Genomic DNA, 22071 nt, shown 5'->3' with positions numbered 1-22071 from the left:
ATGGTTAGTTTTGAAACAGATCAATTGTGTGATCCAGGACTTTGTGCAACTGATAAAAAGCCCTGTGTCAGCACAAGAGAATTGGGAACAGTGCTTGAGAGTGGGTGAAATGGCTTTGAGACTTACATTTGGCTGGTTTATGGTATCCGTAAAGCTATGGTTTCCTGTTGTATAGTTCTGCAGTCAAGCTGAATGAAGCTCTTCCTATATCAGAAAGAGTAGCTCTTCTCTCCTTCCTTACATAACTGTGTGTTACTGATAAATTTTGTGTGCCAGCACTAATGCTATTGCAGCCATGCAGTCTCGGTCAGATTAGGGAACAGATGCAAATCCTAAGAAATTTTTCAGGTACTTGCTTCCAACAAAATGTGCAACTGCATGACTTCTTGTGCTACTGTAAGCGGGAGCATAAACAGAGAAGTCACAGCTGGTACATCACTCTCCCATCAACAGTAGAACAGATTTAGTTCAGGTTACTCTAATCTTCAATCTATACTTTGTATCTGTAAAGTCAAATATTGGTTGAAATGATCAGTGAGTATAAAGTATTAGCTGTAGTGTATTTAATGTACCTTTTGACATTAAATGGACTTCTGGAAGTGTACATGAGAGCTGCGATGTGTGAGATCAGTGGTAGCTTTTCCTTATGCATTGCTTAATTCTCCTCTGGAGATGTCAATTATATTTATGTTTCAGAGCATCTTTGTGCATGACATAATAAGGAGAAATTAGGTAGCTATGTAGATGCCTTTTATAATAGTAAACACAACTGAAAGAACTGTGGGTTTTCATAACTTCTAAAAATTGTTTTCTTGCTGTGGGAAAACCTTATCATGCTCTCCTAGAAAAGATCTACATAGGGATATCCAGCTAAACACTTATAATGTTTCTTTCTTTCAACATGGCAAATCCCATACAGGAATAGCATGTTGCCCAGTGGGGGACTGAGTTTGTTTTGTTTTTGTTTAGATGAGCACTGGCATTTAATAAATAACTTTAACAGCTGCATAGTTAATTTTGAGATGGCACATACAGCAGCAGAAGTAGGGAGGTGACAGTCCCCTTGTACTCTGCACTGGTGAGGCCACACCTGGAGTATTGTGTCCAGTTTTGGGCACCTCAATACAAGAGAGATATCGAGGTGCTGGAGCGAGTGCAGAGGAAGGCAACGAAGCTGGTGAAGGGCCTGGAGAAAAAATCCTATGAGGAGAGATTGAGGGAGCTGGGACTGTTCAGTTTGAGGAAGAGAAGGCTGAGGGGAGACCTCATCACTCTCTACAGCTACCTGAAAGGACATTGTAGAGAGGTTGGTGCTGGTCTCTTCTCACAGGTAATTAGTGACAGAACAAGGGGGAACGGCTTTAAACTGCAACAGGGGAGGTTTAGACTGGACATTAGGAAAAATTTTTTCACAGGAAGAGTGGCCAGACAGTGGAATAGGCTGCCCAGGGAGGTGGTGGAGTCACCATCCCTGGATGTGTTTAAGGGTAGTTTAGATGAGATGCTGGGGGATGTGGTGTAGGGGAGAACTTTGTAGAGTAGAGCTGATGGTTGGACTCGATGATCCCAAGGGTTTTTTCCAACCTGAATGTTTCTATGATTCTATAATTAATGTATAATAATTCTTCTATGTATCACCTTCCTTAAAAAGCTCCAAGTGTTTATAACAACATTTTGTACTTTTAAGGAGCTCTTATACTCAGGCTGGCTCAGTATTACTAATTTATGTTCGTATCCTTTACCTGATTTGGGAACAGATAATAGTATTGCACTAGTTTATGTCAGGACCTAGGATGCATCCAGTGGAAACTGCATGAGGATGTAGATAGGAAAATGCAATGTTTTGTGTTAGAATACATCGAAGGTACAAACTCTTCAAAGAGTATGCCAGACTGTCCATTTATGGCAAGCATGAGAACACCTTCACGTGACGGTGTGCTGTAATACGACTGTCATATGCTAGTGACTGAAACAAGGGTCTAGTGAATTTTCTTGTAAACCCCTTCTGGTGTTTTGAGGACAACTTTGCCATAGGCATGGAGACCCCTTCACATGTCATGGCGAGATGCTTCCATGGCCCTGCACTTTATTTGTTGCTGACAGAGGGAAGAAGCATCAATTAGTACTGGTCCAGCTACTCTTCCCCTAAAAGCAGCAGTAGATATTTCAGTTTTGTGAATATCAGACTAGTAGTGTGCACCATTACCTGTCCCAAAAATGTGAGTACTTTAAGACTCTTCAGAATGATGATTCTTAGTGCTGATACACCACATTTTTACATTCAGAGCTCTTTTAGATACTTATCAGAATTTCCACAAAGTGAGGCAGACAATGATAATGATCCATTATGTACTGGTTCACATTGCTGCACTTTGTAAAGTTTGAGTGAAAGGAAGTTGTTTTACTGAGGTGAAATTTTGATTATAATTTAGGGACTTCAGGAACTAGGACTTCAGGAACTAGGACTTCAGGCCTGGGCCTGTGTCTGTGCCTCAGCTGATATGTTATGACGGGAATAATTTGGAATGAGACAAGAAATAGCTTCACTGAGTTTTAAAATTAATCCTGTTCTCTGGGGTATACTTGTAGAACTGTTATATTTAGCTATTTTTAGAGTTAACTTCAGTAATATTAATGTTTTTGTCTTTATTTAACCAGCTGGTAGTTTAAATGCCAACACTGTGGTAAAGTTACATCGGATCTTTGTCAAGACTCAGACCCCCAAAGCTTTGTCACAAGATAGAAACCAGGATTATTTCATCACTTAAACAGAAATTTTTAAACCGTGAAGACAGAATGGGAATGTAGACAGTTCCTGAGATTAAGTAATATGAGGAGGTTTCCGTTATTCATGGAGAAGTTCTATGTTGGTTGGGGCATTTTATTCAATCTTTCAGAAGTTGTCTTTAGGTCTTGAAAACAAACAGAAAAGGAAATTGGAAGGGATTTCTATAGTGAGGATTTCTATTGACAGAGTCTGACAAAACCCATATTACAGCTAAAGAGCCAACTGTTTAAATGATACACAATTGTAGGACTCAGTGCCTGAAAAAGATCGCTTCAGATTCCTAAAACTGATGCCACAAGTGGCATTTCTAACCAAAGGCAGAGTTATGTCCTCAGGGAAAGATTTTTAAAGATAGGCTAGTGATGCAAAAGTAGAGAGAATCTTTTCACTTGAATATGATAGTGATGGGAATGCTACATAACTGAGTTTTCAAAACTCACAGTTTGAGAATTAATGTGTCACTGGCATTCTTACATTTTGATTCCCCCCTTACCCATCCCAGGTTGTGTATGGGTCTTGCCATTCTGAACAATAATAGTATCTTTTGCAGGCTTTGAAAATAAGGGTTCTCTAACTCTTACACCTCAGTCTGTTAAAACTAGTTTTAGATGGCTATCACCTTCACTGCAGCTGGAGTCGCTTCTCTCTCCATGAATAAACTTGCTGGTGTCATGGAGACACTTTTTGACAAGATAGAGTCTTTCCAATTGTATGTTAATTCCCTATAGCCTATCAGATGCACACCCCTGTCTACAGAAGAAAAATGTCATCTTCTTTATGAGTCATAATAAAACAGAATGAGAAAAGAGACAAAGAACCACTTGGAAACTTCTGCTAGATCTCTTAGATACATCTGTCTGAGGCATGCTTTATTGCCTCTGGCTGATACTTTTATACAAGCAGGAAGATATACCAGATGTTTCATATCCATGTTATTATTTGAATGGACTCTTGATGATGCAGGTATTCTTATTTAAATTCTACCTTTTAGCTTCTTTTACTTTCAAATAAATGTTTTTGCCTGTTCCTGTTTGCAAAGCATTACCCTACAAGGGGTTAACTTTTAAGTAATAAAAATACCAGGCTCTGGATATATTCCTGTGTCTCTTGGTAGCGGTTGTTTCAGGAGCAGTTTCTTTATTCCGTGTTGTGTGTCTGTGGGTTCTGAGAATGTGTACAACTCTCATGTGCAGATGAGCTGAGTCATTCTTTGTCAGTCGTATCAATTCACAGCAAAGCCGAGGGGAATTTCTATTTCTTGAACCTGTTTCCAACAATAATTAACATCTTGCCCATCTATCCCTACATACTAAGGAATTTTAGATACCTACCCCTTTCTTAACAGACTCTGTGGACAGACAGTACTTCTTAGTCATTGTATAATTCCAAAATTACGCATTCTTTGTTTACAGAAACATGCTACAGTGTGATTTTTAGCCCCAGTGATTTCTACTTTGCTGTTCTTTCACTCTTCTTAAATTTGCTATAGCATAATAAAGTCAGGTTCAGGCTGTCTGTAAGGAGGGATAGATGAACTGCCATGAATGGAATTATATTAATTTAAAATGTGTGTGAATCCAAGCTGAGTAGAGTAACTAGGGCTTTTGTTTTACTGACTTAGAGCAGCCAGGAAGGTATTTTATGTCTTCAGATTTTTTTTTTTTAAACATACATTTTCTGGAAGATCATGTAAATAAAGGTCATCAGCATCACCAAGTCAAAATACTGTATAATGATGAAGAAAGACTGAAGCTTCAAAGAGCATAGTCTTACGTTCTTTGTAACAGGGGAAAACCAAAAGTAATTTATACATTTTTCTCATCCTTACCCATTTTTCAATAATCATCCAGTTTAAGAGAATTTTCCTGGCTTTGCAAATAGATCAATGCAGACATTTTAAAAACCTATGAGAAAAGTGTCTTAGGAAAAAGTTAAATCTTGCACTTGAAAAAAAAAAAAAAAGAATTTTTTTTCCCTAGTGTATCTTAAATCAGAATGATATAATTGGTTTTTATTTTTTTTAAATGGCAGTGCACTGTAACTTTGATTAAAATTGCCAGAGTTGCCACAGAGTTTTATGTGGTAGTCCAGGAGCATGAGAAAGGGTATAAGCAGAAAGTCTTGTAGCCTGTGGTTTTTTTGTTTGTTTGTTTGTTTTTTCTTATGAGAATAGCTTTACATACAAATTTCCCTGTTTTTGTGTACAAATTGTCAATTATTTCCCTAGTAAAAAGCGTTGAGTCCACATTTCTTGAAGTAAAACCAGTGAATTAATTTGGATAGTATCAATTAGCTTTCCCCCTCGATGGCTGTTGTTGAATAACAAAGAGAACAGCATTAAGCACTGGAGCCATCAGTTTATGCTAAGATTATACAGAAGTTGTTCAAAGCTGCCTGTATAATTCCAACACATTTTCCTTTATGAGGTGGAGAAGAACAGGAAAGTTGGATTCAAGCTGTGTTGAAGCATTGATAACTCAATTGATATAAACAGAGCTGCACAGTAGGAGAGAAGCACTGTTGCACTCAGCAATACCAATACATTTTGCTTGCAAGGGTTATGTCTGCAAAATGGATGATTTACTCTTTGCCTGTGCTGCATCAGAACTCCAACTGACCAGCTTGTGGTCTGACTTTCCAAAGTAGTATATATTCTCTATTTCCCCCCCTCCTTTATCCTTTTTCTTTTTTTCTTCCTTCCACACACCCCCAACTTCTGTTACCAAGAGTATATTGAGAAGGCTAGATGAGGGACAGTAAGGCAATACTTCAAAAATGCTAACTTTTTTTTTTTTTTTTGTAAATATGAATTAATTGTATTGTCTCTGACAGAACAGACATATGTAAAAGAGAAATGTGAAAGGCATCTGCTTTAATATACATCTTTACATGTTGATATTACTTACATTGTTGTGCAGGCCTGCATGTTGGCTTTAAATGTTGACTTTAAAGGGAGAAACAGAAAAGATGCCATTTTCACTGCTGAAATTGTAACTGAGCTTTTTGAGGAGGAGGATTTATGTCCATATTAAATAGCAAAACATGAGTCACTGCCTCATTGCTGCTTGCAACAAAATTCTTCTGTTATAAACAGTTAATCTCCTTTATGTAATTTCATTTAAAAGTTCAGGATTAGGATACCTATTTGTCTGCTATTTTGGGAGCTAGAAGTTATTTAGGGTAGAGTCTTTTATTTTTATTTTTATTTTTACTTTTTACAACTGCATCAAGTGCTAACCAGATGAATGGTGACAACTTAAAATTAGTATGCTTCTTTAGTACAGGTTTTAACCCAAGAGTATGTCTATTTCCTCTTATCACCATGTAAGGCCAACTGTAGATGCATTTTAAGGGTTACTTGTAATTCTTTTGAGCCTTGCATGCCTGTTGCATTACACATGAAGAAAATACTTGCACCATGAGTTTGTAATAAATTATTAGGTGCATACTCTTAAGGGCAGATAAATACACTTGTGTTTGGATCACTTAAACTGTCCCACCTATTTGAAAGCAACGTGTTAGAGAGTAGATAGATCAATAAAATTAATATCCAGATCTTTGTATCTTATTTATTGCCAATTCTGAAGGCTTTAAGTATTTGCTTTTCCAGTGCCTCATCATACTTCCTGGTTAAATGAAGAAGAAGATTTTTATTTTTTAAATGAATAATTGAAAAGGCGGCTTTTGGATCTATTGTTTATAATGCCCAACACCTATAAGATGAAGATGATTTTGAGTAGATTTTAGTACTTGAGTCATAAACACCTCAAATGACCTAACATTTTACGTGCCTTTTGTTGAAGGATGCAAGTACTTAGGTATTTTTTTTATTCTGTTGCTCCCCCTTTTTGAGCCCAACATACAGAAGAGTGATTTTATTTTTCCCCAAAAGCTATTCCTTGCATGTGCATACATCTTATTTTCCTTTTCTTTGCCGTCATTCCTATGACTGTGGGTTTGTCTTAGGCTCATTATCTTCAGAAGACTACACACCAAATACCAGTGGACATGGTTAGTGTGTCACCTGTAAAGACTACAGTGGCCCTGTGATACTCATCAAGAACTTTGGAGTTCTGGATCACTGAAATAACATTGATAATCTTAAGTACTCTGTGCTGTTTTTAAGGTAAAATCTACCTGTAGATATCCATTTGCATTGGTGCCATATCAGATACCTAATAAAAGTATAATTCATTAACATAATACATTGTGTTAATATTCCACAGTGAGTTTAGACAAAAAATTTTCTGTCTACACCTTTTAGTGATCATTTAATTCTGTTCATTTTCAGTAACAAACAAACCAAAGGTAGGGGAAAAAAAGTGGTGTTCAAATGTTATTGTGTCAGTGGTTGCCTTTTACTGTAATTTTTCTTTTTCCATGTTACTTTTGTTTCCATAGAAAGATATTGATACTAACATAGTAAATAGATAAGCCAGATATTCTGTGGTTAATACTCGTATGCTGGGATGATTCTATGCAGTTGAGTATATTTGACACACATTCAGATGAGAGAGATACTCTTTTCTTTCAGAGATTGTTCTGAACTAATTTTAGTAAATGTGGGTGGAATTACTGGTAAATGCTTTATTTATTCTTTCCATTGCAGAATGTCAAACTCTTTTTGAGATAATTGTACTGTTAGAAATAATGTAAAATATGAGTATGGTAGGAAAAAATAGTCTAACAAAAGGCTAAGATCATTGTAGTGATCTTGAAAGTAGGGAATGTTATTTGGATTATAATTACCTGAACCTAGTTGGGTAGGCAGGAGGATTCTGATTCTGTGCTCATAATAATTTTAACAGGGATGTAAATACAGATGAATTATCTGTATATATATAATAGTCATTTTAATCTACTGTTTGAAATTATTCTGTCATCTGGAAATTTGCAAGACTTGTGTCATCACTTCAATTTGTTTATTATGTTAATTGTATTAGCTGGTTTGATTATCTGTCCACTCCAAGCTGTATGTCGTCAGTGGAACAAAGCTCATGTATTGCTGGGAGACATAACTCTGACTCTTCATTTTAATTAAGTGGCTGAATTTTATCCTCTTTTCCTAAGTGAACATTAATCAAGTAAAACACTTTTTTGTTTGACAGAACATGAATCAGCAACGACTTGAAATTGAAGTATTTTTTAGTTATTTGCATGTTTACCTCAGAAAGCTGCCTTTAATCTATGATTGTTTCTGATGGATGAGAAAGCACCATTGGAGTTAGCTGTTTGACATTGTATTGCTGATGCATGTAACTGTTTCAGTCTGAAGTAGATGTCCCATACTACTTGAAAACATTTCAATAATTAACAGAAGGTGAACAAGCAAGGCTTTCCACTTTTGAGGTGTTTAAAAGCTATCTTATACGAGGTTTTTGTCTTTGTTTTCTAATTATTTTTTTCTTTTGAGTCACCAGGTCCTTTGAGTTTGACAGCAATAATTTGGTAAAAATTTAGTGTTAACTGGTTGAAGTCCTTCTGAGGTCACAGTCAGATTTCCTTGGTTGGGAAGAAAGACCCGCTTCTTCAGCTAAAGCTTCAAAAGAGTTTCTAAAATTTCAGATGTATTTTTCAGTGCTTACAATTTTAGTCGCCTATTTTTCAAATTGAAATATGAACTCAGCTTATGTTATTGTATGTGATATCTATCTATTTACAATATCTCTATAGATATATAGAGATATTTCTCTTGCATATGGGGGAAAATGCTCTGAGCAATGGCTTCAAACCCTTGGATTCAGTCTCCTTACCCTTTTTTATTTTTATTTTCCTTGTGGCTTTTCATTCATTCACTGTACTCATACACTGTACTTTCATTCATTCATTCATTCATTCACTGTACTCATACACTGTACTTTCATTCATTCTGTACTCAGCATTCTTTACAGTGTCTCTGCTGGTCTCTTACATTTGCATTTTCTTTTAATCCAGTCTGTGTGGTTTTGAAAATGGATGGTCGACTTGTCCAAAGTATGTTTTATGCATCATTTGTCTGTGTTATAGCAGTTGATGCAGCAACTTAGATTTTGTTGTTCTAGATCTTATAAGCCTATTCTAAAAAGTTTGAATTTTTTGAAAGAGGGCTTAAAAGTCCTACTTGTACTTTAAGTCTTAGAAGGTTGTTATTATTTGAGGCTTTTACCATAGTCTTCAATACAAAACAAGCTCTTGATTATCCAGAAAAGGCTTTTTTGTTGTTGTTGTTCATATAGACAAATAGACCAGTAACAGTTGCTTTCCTAACCTTTGATGTGTTTTTCCTAATGGTATGCAGAGGAATTCCGAATGGAATTAGTATAGCATAGTTAATTTTTGAATAAATGATTGGAGACTCATAGCACAGGATAGGGTGAATGTAAGTGATACCTTCTGTTAGACTAGTCAATGTATCTTGAAAAAACAGACAATTTTTTAGATCTGCAAGTCCATCTTCTAAAGGAGAGATTGAAATACACAGATACTGCTTTCTGGATCAAGAATCTTTAAATATTTCTGAGAAGATTCTCATTAACTTCCACAACTATTAGTTAGGGTTGCTGTGAAAAAAACAGAAAACCCACAAATTGATACAAGATGGAATATGTTATGGTCAGAAGGGATGAGAATGCACGATAGAAAGACACACAGATAAGTAATAAAGTGGGAGCTTTTAGATCTGTTGTGTATAATACCCCACACATGTAAGACCCTTGAGTTGAAGAAGACTCTAAGTAGATACTAGGACTTGTTAGATCATCTGAAGTGTTCATCTCTTCCATGTCACAAATAGCTAACTCTGTGGATGAAATATATTGATACCACAAATAAGACTGGAGAGTGAAAAGAGATCCTGTGTCTAAATTAGAGTATAAGATAAATTTAGGTCAGCAGAAGTAATCTACCCTTTGAGAATTTGGTTAGCATCTGTGATTTTTTTTTTTTTTTCCTCCTAACTTTCTGTGTAGAAAAATTACAGGTCTTGTACTTTTTTTCGGAAGACTTTCTATATCATATAATGCATGCTGTGAAATGACAAAATCTTGTTGAAAGTGAAAATGGTAAATTCTGAGACAGTGAATGAGGACTGGACAGAGAAAAAAATAGTATCAGCTACTAGCTCATTTTTATTATATCACCTAGGAATTGGAAATTGCATTGTCTTGATTTTGGAGTGAAAAGACTGCTTTTACTTCTAAAATTTAGACTCAGAATAAAAAATACTAAGATAAATTCTACCCAGAGACCATACAAAATGCAGTATGTGCTATAAGTCATCTAAGGAAGAGGAAATATTTATCTCTAGGAGATAGTAATGTTGATATAAGGGTAATATTTGAGAGGAAAAATGTGTTCCTTTGAGGCAATTTTTATATTCCTGAAACTTTTCTTAAAATTCAAGAGAGAAGAGCTTAATGTTTCCTCATAGCAATTAGTGTCTAAACTCACAGAAATTGATGATATTAGGAAGAATGAAGTTATTGTGTCATTACAGTACATTTGTTTTGGCTCAGGAACAGAAGGGAGTACTTGTATGAATTATAAAATCTTTCTCTCTTTGACAGTTGGTCAGCAAGCAAACAGAAATAAGAAACTTCAGTTGACCAAACTGATCCTGGTAAACAAGGTTACTATGAATACAAAACTCCTGGGCAGCTAAATCTGGGTTTTTTATTCTGATTTTAATTGCACTAGAAGTTTTATGTTAGTGGTGCATGTTCAGATATGTACTAAGATCAGATTAATTCTGATAAATTTTTTAATTTATAGATCATGTAGATTTTATTCAGATGTGCTGTAAAATTACTACAAGCACATGTATCTGAGTAGAAGATCAGGATAAGAAGGTGGTTTTGCAAATGAGATTTTAATGGAAAAGGGTTAAAATGTCAGTTGCAAGATGTTCACGTTTTGATATTATCAGGACTTCTGACACTTGAAAATGGATATTCATCAGGTGTTACATTTTCAGATTCATTTTATTCTATCATATTTTCAGTAAAATTATAGAAGCCTGAAAATAAAGTTTCTTGTCTTTATTTGCTCTGGCTAGACAGGTAAGAGAGGGAGGAAGGGAAGGGTTAAAGGACAAAGCTGCTTAATGCTTCTTTGGCCCCATCACAGTCTTGGACTTTGTTATATTCTGGTTTATATCGCTGTTCTAGAATCTTGCATATTGTAATAAATTTCATATACATGAAGGCTTGCATATATAAATTTATACTGTATTAGTACAGAAAAAGGCTGTTAGTTTCTATGACAATTTAAATTAGTTTTGAGGTTGTTACATACAGTGCCCAGCTAACTGTGGTCTTCCAAAGGTGTTCTGACAATAAAGGAAGTGCAGCATATGGCTTAGGAGCCCGAATATTGTATTTTAATACATAAGATTGCTTATAATATATAAAATAATTAATATGATGCATAGATCTGTAATTATGTATATGTGTGTGTCTAAATGAGTAATGTTTTTAAATTTTTGTACTAGCTTTTTTTGAGAAAGAAGCCTCTTTTTTTTTAGCAGTTACTGTACAATGCAGAAATGTAAGCAGTTTGATACATTAGATATATGATTTTAGAAGTATATCCTATATATCTTGTGTATTTTGCAGTTTCAAATCCTAGGGCAAATTATCAGATAAAACATCATTTTGATTCCAGATGCTTTTATTTGTCATTTGCAACATGGTAGAGGATAATACACAATTTTGTACAACACTTATGGTCTATAAAATCTCCCTTAAAACGTTTAGTTTTAATAGTTTAAGACCATGTTAATATTTGTACAGCTCACACTTCTCAGTCTTTGTTCAGCTAAGTTTTTTAAAGTTATTTTAATGAAATGATCCTTCCATGGGACTGAGTCAGTTTACAATATACTTATTACAAGATGTGTCAGATGTTCAGGTACTCCTGGTATATAATTAATGTTTACAGAAGAATACTTAAATTGTAAGTATACATAACAAGAAATAAAGGGAAAGTTACTGCTTTACACTGGTGTTAAGAAAGGATTGTACTTTTACAGAAAATACCAGACTCTATTTTATCAAAGGAGTATTCACCTCGAAAAAAACCAAAAATTACTCTTAAAATCACTCAATATTTGAGATTTCAATACATTTTTCTACTTTCTAGAATTTTTCCCCTTTTTGTTATGAAAAAACTGAAATTATACAATCAAAGATAAAATAAAAAAATAATACTTGAAAAAGAGTTTTTACTTAGTAAGAGTAGTATATAGGAAGCAGTTTTATAAATTTAAAGTCTGTGCCTACCTGTCTGCATAGGAAAGATTGATATATAAAAATCTTCACAGTAAAAGAAGATTCTCTAAGGATGTCTTGTGGACCAAGCACTTTCATGTTATTGACAGAAATACTTAACTGGATTTCTATTTTGCCTTGGCAACCAGTATATTGTACAGGAGAAGAGAAATCCTGGAAGGAGAATTGATATTGAATCATTCTGAATAGGCTAAATCCTGTCAGATACTGAGCTTTTATACAAAGAGGAAATTAATTTTAGGATTTACGAATCACAGTCACAGAATAGTTTAGGTGGTTGGGGACATCTGGAGGTCATTCAGCCCAATGCCCTGCTCAAAGCAGGGCCATCTTCCAAGTCTAATGTAATTTGTTGTTAGATCAGATTGTTCAAGACAGTGTCCAGATGAGTTTTGAATGTCTCCAAGAATCCTCCAACCTCCAAGCACCCTTTTCAATGTTTGACAATGTTCTTTGTGAATGTCTTTTTCCTAATACCTAATAGTCATTGAATACTTTAGTAATTTTTTATCATGTTATTCTAATCCCTTGTTGGTAAATTTTTACTTATGTTTTCAGCAAATGCAGATTTAGACCAACACAGAACATTTTGGAGTCTTGCACTGAAAATAATGTCACTTATGAGGTGTTAACACTGTAATTCCCTGCAGCCATCCCTCAGAACTCCTAGGTTTATAAAATCAAGTTACACAAAACAGACTTCATGGGTTGATTCAACAATGGCTATTTAGCAAATAATTTTTGTTGAACAGATACAGTTAGCCACGGTGTTAAAGAAAAGTCAGTTCATAAACACAGTGCTTTAGTTGGATCTTGGGTAAACACTATGCTGTATTCAGCTTCTGTCATCATGTTTTGCAGGCGAGTGCAAATGAAGGGGAGACATATAAATCTATCTTATCTTTTTGAAACTCCTTTGTGGTAATATTCTCTTGGGGAACATTCAGTGACTAATCTTTCTTCATGCGGTAGAAGGAGCTGTAGTCCTTCATTCCCTTTCTAGATACAAATGTTCCTAATTGAGTACCCAGAGACCTTTTAAACTTTTTTGTTCTTATTTTGCATAATCTGTTTTTAAAAATGCTTTAAAAATTAAATTAATTTGAATATTTAAGCATCCATTTTAAGTAGCTATTTTTAAAAAAATATAAGAAATCTTATTGTCTGCCCTGAGTTTGCTGAAAGTTTGCAAACCTGGAAACACCTATCCTGAATATAATCATAGAATCATAGTATAGTTGTGGTGGGAAGAAACCTCTGGAGATCATCTAGTCCATCTCCCTGCTCAAAACAGTGTCAGTTAGAGAAATACATTAAGGATCTTGTCCTTAACTCAGGGTTTTGAATCCTAAGGATGGAGACTCTACCATGTGTCTGGGCAACTCATTCCAATATTTGAGCACTCTGACATAGAAGGAATCTGCCTCTGTCTTCTTCACAGCCTTACATCAGATTTTATACCTATTAAATAAGGCCCCCAAGCATTCTCAAAACTAAAAATCCTTGTTGTCTAAGCTTCTGCTCAAATTTTAGATGCTATAACCATTTTAGTGGCCCTTCGATAGACTCGCTGCCATCTGTCTATGGGTTTCTTTTGCTGAATAGAGAATAATAATCATCTCCCTTGAGTTGTTGATGATGCTTTCCTAGTGCAGCCCAGAATGGTGTCAGCTGCCTTTGCCACAACAATGCATTGCTGGCTCCTGGTCAACTTGGTGTCCGCTGGGACCTCCAGGTCCTTTCCTGTCAAGCTACTTTCCAGTTGGCTGGCCCCCCAGCCTGTACTGGTGCAGGGGATTATTCTTGCATTTCCTGCTGCTGAACTTTGTAAGATCCCTGTTGGTTTGTTTCTCCAGCTTGATGAGGAAGCGCAACCATTTGGTCTGTCAAGCCCTCCTCCTGGTTTTGTCATCTGCATACTAGCTGAAGGTGCACTCTGTTCCATTATCCAGGTCATTAATCAAACCATTAAACAATATTGCCCCTTGTGTAGGTGCCTGAAGTAAACCACTCTTGGCTGGATTCCAGCTTGCTGCCTTTCCACTGATGACAACCCTTTAAGCTCAATAGTTCAGCCAGTTTTTAGTCCACATTGCTTTCCATTTGCTAGCTTGTACGTCATCAGTTTATCTATGAGGATATTATGGGAGACAATGTCAAAAACCTTGCTAAATTAAGTTAAACTACTTCTACCTCCAAGCCAGTCATGGCATAGAGGACTGTCAAGTTGATTGTTCAGGCATGATTTCCTTTTCACCAAAGCTGACTACTCAACGTCACTGTTTTGTCCTTTGTATGTTTGTAAATGGTTTCTAGGAGGATTTGCTTCAGTCTTAAGGCAATCTCAAATATAATGTAGAGGGTAGAAAAACAAGTAAAACCAAATGTAGGGGCTAGAGGGAGAGGTTTAGTGCTACCCTTGTGCTTGAGAAGTACCAGCTCTTCAGTGAGCCTTGTAGTTAGACCAGCTCTGGTACCAGAGGCTGTCAGCAAGCAGCTGGTCTTGCAGAGGCAGTATGTATTAGGACAGAAGTGTTAGGCATGAGAGCTTTCCCCCTGGTTGAGGATTCCCAGCATTGTAAAGTCACTGGGATCTTCTGTAGGATAAACTGGAAGATGAGTCCTGAAGTTTTATATTTAAATGATCTTATCTATGTGGATTTTGCTAGCATAAAAGAGGTTGAGCTAAATTGCTTCTAAGTATAGGGCTCTGTTGAGTTCTTCTATAGTTAGCACTGTTAATAAAGGAATAGCACCTTCATTACATTGAGCTTACTGTGACTCTGAAGAAAAGATTTAGCATTTATTTTAATATATTTATTAGTACAAAAATGTCTACATCTGAGCATTTAGCAATAATTCACTGTAATCCTGAAGTCTTTAAGATTTAAAGAAAATCTATGGTACGGCTCCTTTAGAAATAGGAGAAAAATCTTCTGCAGTTGGAAAATTACAGGCTGTGTAGGTGTTGAAATGCCTCCTGCTTCACATTCTTAATTGGCAGCAAGCCAGATACTAAGCATTTCTGGTTTAAAGGGAAATGCTCCCCCTTTCTTTATGTTTCTGATGGATAAATGTTGCATTTTGGTTTCATTTTTTTAGCAGTTAGGATTTCTTCATCTTGATACAAAATTAATAAAACTTCGAGTTAAATAGCTTCTCCAAGTTACCTTGATCTTCTACATTATTGCTGGATAATACAAAGGTATGCATGTTTTTCTTGCAGGTTGTATTATAAGACATTGTGGGCCTCATCCACCCTGTGACCCTTTTCTACTCTGGGAGCTCTAGATTTCTCAGTTCTGCTTTAAAGCTTTGTTGGAATAAGTATGTGATACCCAGAGAAATCTTCCATAAACATAAAATACTTTAATATTCATGGATTTAAATTAGATAATAAAATGGTTTTGAATAGTGCAAAAATGTTGCAAGTTGTAAATAGGTCAGTTATTAATCATTAATTTAAGTTGATTTTCAGTAGCTGACAGAATACTGTCCTTTCACTGTGTTTAGATATTACTAGGAGACTTGTTTTTATGGAGAGAGCTCATACATGTTTACCAAATAAGATTTCAGGGATGCTAATATTGAAATCGGTTTAAAAATCTGAACTCTCATCCGTTCTTGATGGTTTTGAAGGGCATTAAAAAGGGCTATGGTATAGCTTTGCTCTGTCAAAACTTGCCAACATTCTTGTGTTTATAGACAACAGTTAAAAAGATAGAGGGGTGTATATGGTAACTAGTCAGAAAATTGGTTCCTAATCCTTTTAAGAAAGTCACATCAGCTTAATTTTACATCAGTAGTAGTCTTAACAGAGAGCTAAAAAAATATAATAATACTGATACATTTTCTCAGTTGGAATACACACTGTATTTTAAAAAAACATACAGTATTGGATTCGTATTTTCTGTATTCCTAATGTAAGGTATAAACCAAGAGAAAAGATAACCCATTTTCAAAAAATACAGGAAATGGTGATTGTTTTTATGATCTGTCAAGTCTCTTACTCTTAACCTTGAAATTATGTAACATTTGTCTTGTTTTCAGCCTGTTGAGGTTTTTTTAATCAATATTTTTGTTATTACACTGATACTGTGAATTTCAGTGGGGCTTTTTTACATCTGTGTTGAGCTCCATCTCCAGCTATAATTTTGTTTTCTCTTTATTGTTGTAAATGTATAGGCACAATAAAGGTGACGTCTCCACACTGGGAATGATTCCCAGAATTTGCTTAGCGGGTCAGAATGTTGCAGCCCCGATGACAGCAATTTGTGATAACCTCAGTACAGTGTTCACAGCTTTCGTCTCACTTGGTACTCATCATAAAATTTGTGATAACTCTCCTATTTGGGTTCTTACCTTTCTGAAGTATAAGGTGTACTGGTTGCTGGCATTTGTCGTATGTAGCAACTATTTAGAACAGTTATTGCCATGACTAAATCTGAGATGGGATACTTCTTGATTGCTCTGGAACTCAGGGAAGTAGGAATGTTTTATTTTGTTTCAGATTAGTTCTATGAGTTAGGTGCTATAATCACAAAAGCATTTCTAAAGATGTTAATTCAAGTTCATATTGGACATTAGGGAAAGGCTTTTCACTGGGAGGGTGGTTGGTCACTGGAACAGGCTCCCCAGGGAAGTAGTCATGGCACCAAGCCTGCTGGAGTTCAAGGAGTGTCTGGACGATGCTCTTAGGCATATGGTTTAGTTTTATGTAGTCCTGTGAGGAGCAGGGAGTTGGACTTGATGATTCTTATGGATCCTTTCCAATCTGGGATATGCTATGATTCTAATACATTACTGTGTGAGAAATCAATGGTACTACTTGCAATGGTGAAGCTAAGCATAAACGTGAATGCCTGTAGGACTAAAGCTTCTAATGTGTTTCTGTGGCCAGGAGCCATCGTTTACTTAAAGTGCAGGTAACATGTAGGAGAGCTAGTCTTTGCGTCTGCCTTTACAGGCAGTAGAGAGAAACAGTCACTTTAGGGGCACTGTCTATCTCATCTATTTAGGCTGAGATAAATTGCTTTTTACTTAGTCCTATTTCTCTCCATTGATTTTAAAGAAAAATTATTTTAGAAGAGGAAATGCACAATCTAAGATTAGGTTAAATCCATCATACATGCTTTAGATGCATACTTTCAAATTAACAGGTACTTCGTGTAATTCTCACAAAAAATGAGACATATCTGCTGTAGCAAGATTTACTCTTTCTGGAAGAGGAATGTTTTGTTGGGGCAGAGGCTTTCTCATGTTAAGACCCTTAAACAGAGTGATAGTTCATAGCTGATGAGTTGGGTAGTTACACCCATCTGTAGAACGGAAATCCGACACAAAAGTCAACTGGGGTGTGTATGACTCTCCACCTTGCAAAGAGGATTTTAATTTCTGAATTCCTGCCTTCCAGCCTGCACTTAATCTTCCAGAATGTACTGCCTTCTGAAATAGAGAATAATCTTTGTGTGAATAGTGAAGAATGTTTTATTTCTTAAATATACTGAAATTGCAGTTTGCTAAGCATGATTAAGTTAATGTTGGTGATACCTAATTGTTGTTTGAATACTTTCACTGGGAAATTATAGTGTGCAAAGAAAAAAAAATTCCAGTAGGATAGTACAGTATCTCTATGGGGTATTTTAGTGTCTGTTGATTTTAACCAAAGCTTTTACTTTTCCTTCTTGCTATTTATACAAACATTTCCTAATTTTTAAAAGCACATTTGTATACATTTAACAAAATGGATCTAAATTGGCCTGCCTGACTGTACCTATAATTTGATTTCATCTGCTGAAAGACATGAATGTTGAGGATGATATAGAGCATTAATGGAATGTGTAAAGTTATTTTCAGCTCTAAACACTGCAGAAAGGCTTTATATCTTCACTGTGAATTCCCTAATATACTTCAGAAAAGAACTGGAAAATTACTCTGTGAAACTGCTGTCCTCTGACCAATTTGTCTACCTAGTTCCCTTTCTGAGCTCCTGTGCTTCACTAAGAAAACTTTGAATGACAATGGGATGGGGAGAAGCATATGGAACTATTTAAAAGGAGTTTTATTATGAAGTTCTTTTAAAATTATAATCCTATTGGACATTTAATTGTAATGTCACACTAAGAAAAATGCTTGCATGTGTACAGTTGAGCTTTGTGTGCTTATTTAAAAATGAGCTGCTTAGCTGTTGGAATAAATCTGAATTTGTTTAGCAAAATGGATTTTATGCATTTAAATAGAATAAAGGATGTCTTGATGTTTAGTTTTATTTTTAATTTTGGCATCCAGACTCTTTCTGATTCTGTTCTAGTTTATCCACTTGGGTAGTTTTGGTTTTCATCTCATGCCTTTTCTTCATTCCTGTCTACCATTTCCCTCCCATCCTGCCTTTTTTTTTTTTTTTCCCTTTTCAATTGTGGGATACCATTGAAAGACAGGATGAGGAAAGGGGTATAAGATCTGTAATTTAACTAAGTTTTTGCATGCTCCTTTAATGATGTTTGTCAATATACATTTGATTATACATCTGTTTTTCCTGCATAAAGGAAGGAATGGTAGACTTCTGTTAAAATGTTGTACACTGAGTGCGTTTTTCATTTATATCTTCTATTTGTCCCCTTCCTATGCTTTATCACTTGTGCTGTTAACATATAAAAGCTCCCACAAAACTACTGCCTTGATCATCCAGTGTGAAAAGATCTTTCAAGCATTTTATATTTTTTTCCAAAGCCACGCTAAAAATTAGAATATTCCATATTAGAAATTATACATAACAGCTTTTATGGTTGATTTTTTAAATGTTTTCTAATACATATTATATAAAAAAATTAAGGCCTCTCTCAACTTACTGTATGAATAACCTGGGTAGTGTGAATTTGTTGTTCAGTTTGGTTTGGATTTTTTTTTGTTTTTTTCTTTTTTTTTTTTTTTAATGAAAGCTGTGAGCTTGTAACCATCATAGAGAGTAATGTATTGTATATATATATTTTTGTAAGTTCTGGCCAGGATATCCAAGGAACAAGTGTGGTGGCAAATCTTCCAGTCCTCATGCGACAGAATCCTGCAGACACACTTCGTCGGGTTTTACCAAAAATCAGAGTAAGTTATGTGTAATGAGGTTTGAATGTATTTTATCTGCCAGTATAAGTATTTTAACAAAGGCAAAAAAAATCCTCTTTTACTGCAAACTCACTCTCTAGGAGATGTATGTCCAGTAGATCCTCCACATTAATTCAGTGAATTTACAAAGTATTTCATGTATTAATTTTTTTTTTTTTTAAATGTTACACAGGAAAAAAAAAGGAAGCAGAATTAATACTATTTACATATCCTAAAGATTTACCAGTGCTTTGACAGATTTTTGAGAACTCTTTTTTTGAGGATCAGCCAGTCATAATGGTTCATTTTGATATTCTCAATCTCCTTCCATCCAAACATTAAGATTTTCATGCTGCTGTCCAGAAAAAGTATACTTTGCTTTTAACTGTCTGAAGTTTCACATGTTGCCCTACACATTTTTAGTAAGTCATTGTTAGCTGTGGTAGATGCATACTGGTCACGTAATGTTACACGGTAATTTTATATTCAGTTATGTTTGTATAAAGGATATTTGGGTTGTTTAACCTGGAAAACATAAGGGTCCAGTGTGACCTTATTGCAAACTTTCAATATTTAAAGGGGGCTTATAAGAAAGATGGGGAGGGACTTCTTAGTAGGGCCTATTGCAATAGGACAAGGAGTAATGGGTTTAAACTAAAAGGGGCTAGATTTAGACTAGATATAAGGAAGAAATTTTTTATGATGAGGGTGGTGAAACACTGGAACAGGTTGCCCAGAGAGGTGCCAGATGCCCCATCCCTGGAAGCATTCAGGGCCAGGTTGGATGGGGCTCTGAGCAACCTGATCTGGTTTGAAGATGTCCCTGCTCATTGCAGGGGGGTTGGACTAGATGACCTTTAAAAGTCCCTTCCAAGATAAACCATTCTATGATTTTAAGTAAGATAAATATCTCTGTATTTCCATTCTGCCCCAGGTATGGCCCCTTGCCTAGAAGAAATGAAAAAGTTAATTTAAGGAGCATCTTCAGCCAAATAAAAGCAAATTGCATCACAAATGCAAATGCAAAGCCTAATAACTCTAGAGCTAAATAACTAATAACTCTATGTAAGGCTACAATTGGAATTAAGAATTTGATTATGTTATCATGCCTGTTAGAGTGGTTTTCAGTGGTTGTTTTTTAGTGGTGGTTTTCAGTGATTTTCAGTGGTTTTCAGAGCTACCAGATGAGTGGAAAAATACATTGGGGTTTGGCTGTCAAAATATCTGAAAGTTTATTTGGTAACAGCAAATTTTTGAGGGTTTTTTTCATTTAGTCGGTGTATTATCAGTCTTCTACTGATACTATTAACAGTTTTAATGTGATTAAAATAAAGTTTTGATTTAGAAGAGTCTCTGGCCTGGCCTCATGCAATTGATCACTCATATAAACCTGGTTCTAATTTATACAAATTGTCAGCTAAAGGAACATTGTGTTTGTTAGTAGCTGTTCGAATGTTTGTGCTCTCTATGGGAAAAGAAGTAAAAGTCACTAGGGTTTCTTGTAGAAAATTTATTTCAGAGCATTGAGTTGTGTTCATAACATTATGGACAGACTCAGTTTCCCCCAAAATTTTTAGACCGACATTTGACATTTTCAGTAGTGTGATTCAGTCATGATTTTACTAGGATGCTGTAGAATTTAGAGGTTTTTTCCCCATATAATTTAAAATTCTCTTTTTCACACAATTTGGCAACAGCAATGTAATTTTCTTGTTGCAAAAACTAATGCTTAAGAAGAGTATTTGGATCACTAACTTCAGAAAGACAGAGTTTGACTAGTTACTGACTTAAGATAAATGTGTATTTCATGATCTAAAATACCTTGAACTGGAACTTTGAGTTATGTTAAGAATCTTCTCAGCTATGTTATCCTTTCTGTGTCAAGCACCTTAGGGATGAGAAGAAAAAGTCTTCTGTAGTAGCTACTGTGAGTTTTCTTCCTATATCCGTATCAGATTCTCACTGCCAGATGTAAGAAAGTATATAATTATATTAGTAACAAACGTGAGATGGCTGAGTCACATGCTTATGTTATGCAGTTTTCTATCTACTGAGGAGATGATTACTGAATAGCAAAGTGGGCCCCTGCCAGAATGATACTTGTTTGTTTCAGTTATTTCTCATTTATAATTCATTGTTTTCTTTGCTGAAGTTTTGAAGAAACGAATTGTTTATTTTATTGAAAATCTGTCTGGATATGTATCTCTCCGCTTTTTTGTTTGGTTTGTGGTTTTTTGTTTTGTTTTTTTTTTTTTTTTTTTTTTTTTTTTTTGCTACTGTAACATTCTATTAATAAAAGAATTCCAGAAAAAAAAGAAAAATTTCTTGGCATATTTCTTACTGCATGTGGATTTGTTCTTAAAGTGAATCCTACCTCTGTGTCCTAATCTTAAGAAAGAGGCTACTCAAGGGACAATTCAGTATTTACGAAAAAATAATGTAATGAGTTACATTCTGCTCATTTATTATGAATTGATTGACTGAAAGGTGAGGAACAAATATGTATGTAGTCCTCAACTGATTACTTAGCAATATTCTGTAGGATATTTAAATGCAAGCCCTACTGCAGAATTTGTCTTAGGTTCCATGTGGTAGGTGTACTCAGTAATATTCCATGCACCAATATATATTGGGGGCCACCCAACTGAAAAGCAGTTTTGCAGAAGAAGACAAGGGGGTCCTGGTGGACACCAAGTTGAACATGATCCAGCAGTATGCCCCTGTGGCAAAGCGTCCAGGGCTGCATTAGACAAAACATTGCCAGGAGTTTGAAGACAGTGATCTTTCCCCTCTACTCCACTTCTGTTCTAATACTACACTTGGAGCATTGTGTCCAGTTCTGAACTTCCCAGTACAAGAGAGACATGGACATAATGAAAGGAGTACAATGAAGGTCCATGAAGAGGATTAAGGGACTGG

The 22071-nt window shown here is 35.4% G+C and overlaps 1 protein-coding gene across 2 annotated transcripts in view; it reads left to right on the top strand.

The window, feature by feature from the left end:
* PPP4R4 (protein phosphatase 4 regulatory subunit 4) overlaps positions 1-22071 on the top strand; it is a 72294-nt gene that overhangs the window by 5994 nt on the left and 44229 nt on the right. For both annotated transcript variants that reach the window (XM_026849755.1, XM_026849754.1), the window contains exon 3: positions 19050-19152. In XM_026849755.1, coding sequence (XP_026705556.1) covers positions 19050-19152 — 103 coding nt within the window. The remainder of the gene's footprint in view (positions 1-19049; positions 19153-22071) is intronic.

The sequence above is a fragment of the Athene cunicularia genome, assembly GCF_003259725.1.
Source record: "Athene cunicularia isolate RWA chromosome 5 unlocalized genomic scaffold, athCun1 chr5_part1, whole genome shotgun sequence".
In the NCBI taxonomy this organism is placed as follows: domain Eukaryota; kingdom Metazoa; phylum Chordata; class Aves; order Strigiformes; family Strigidae; genus Athene; species Athene cunicularia.
Note: the sequence above shows the minus strand (reverse complement) of the source record. Positions and strands in the feature narration are given on the sequence as shown.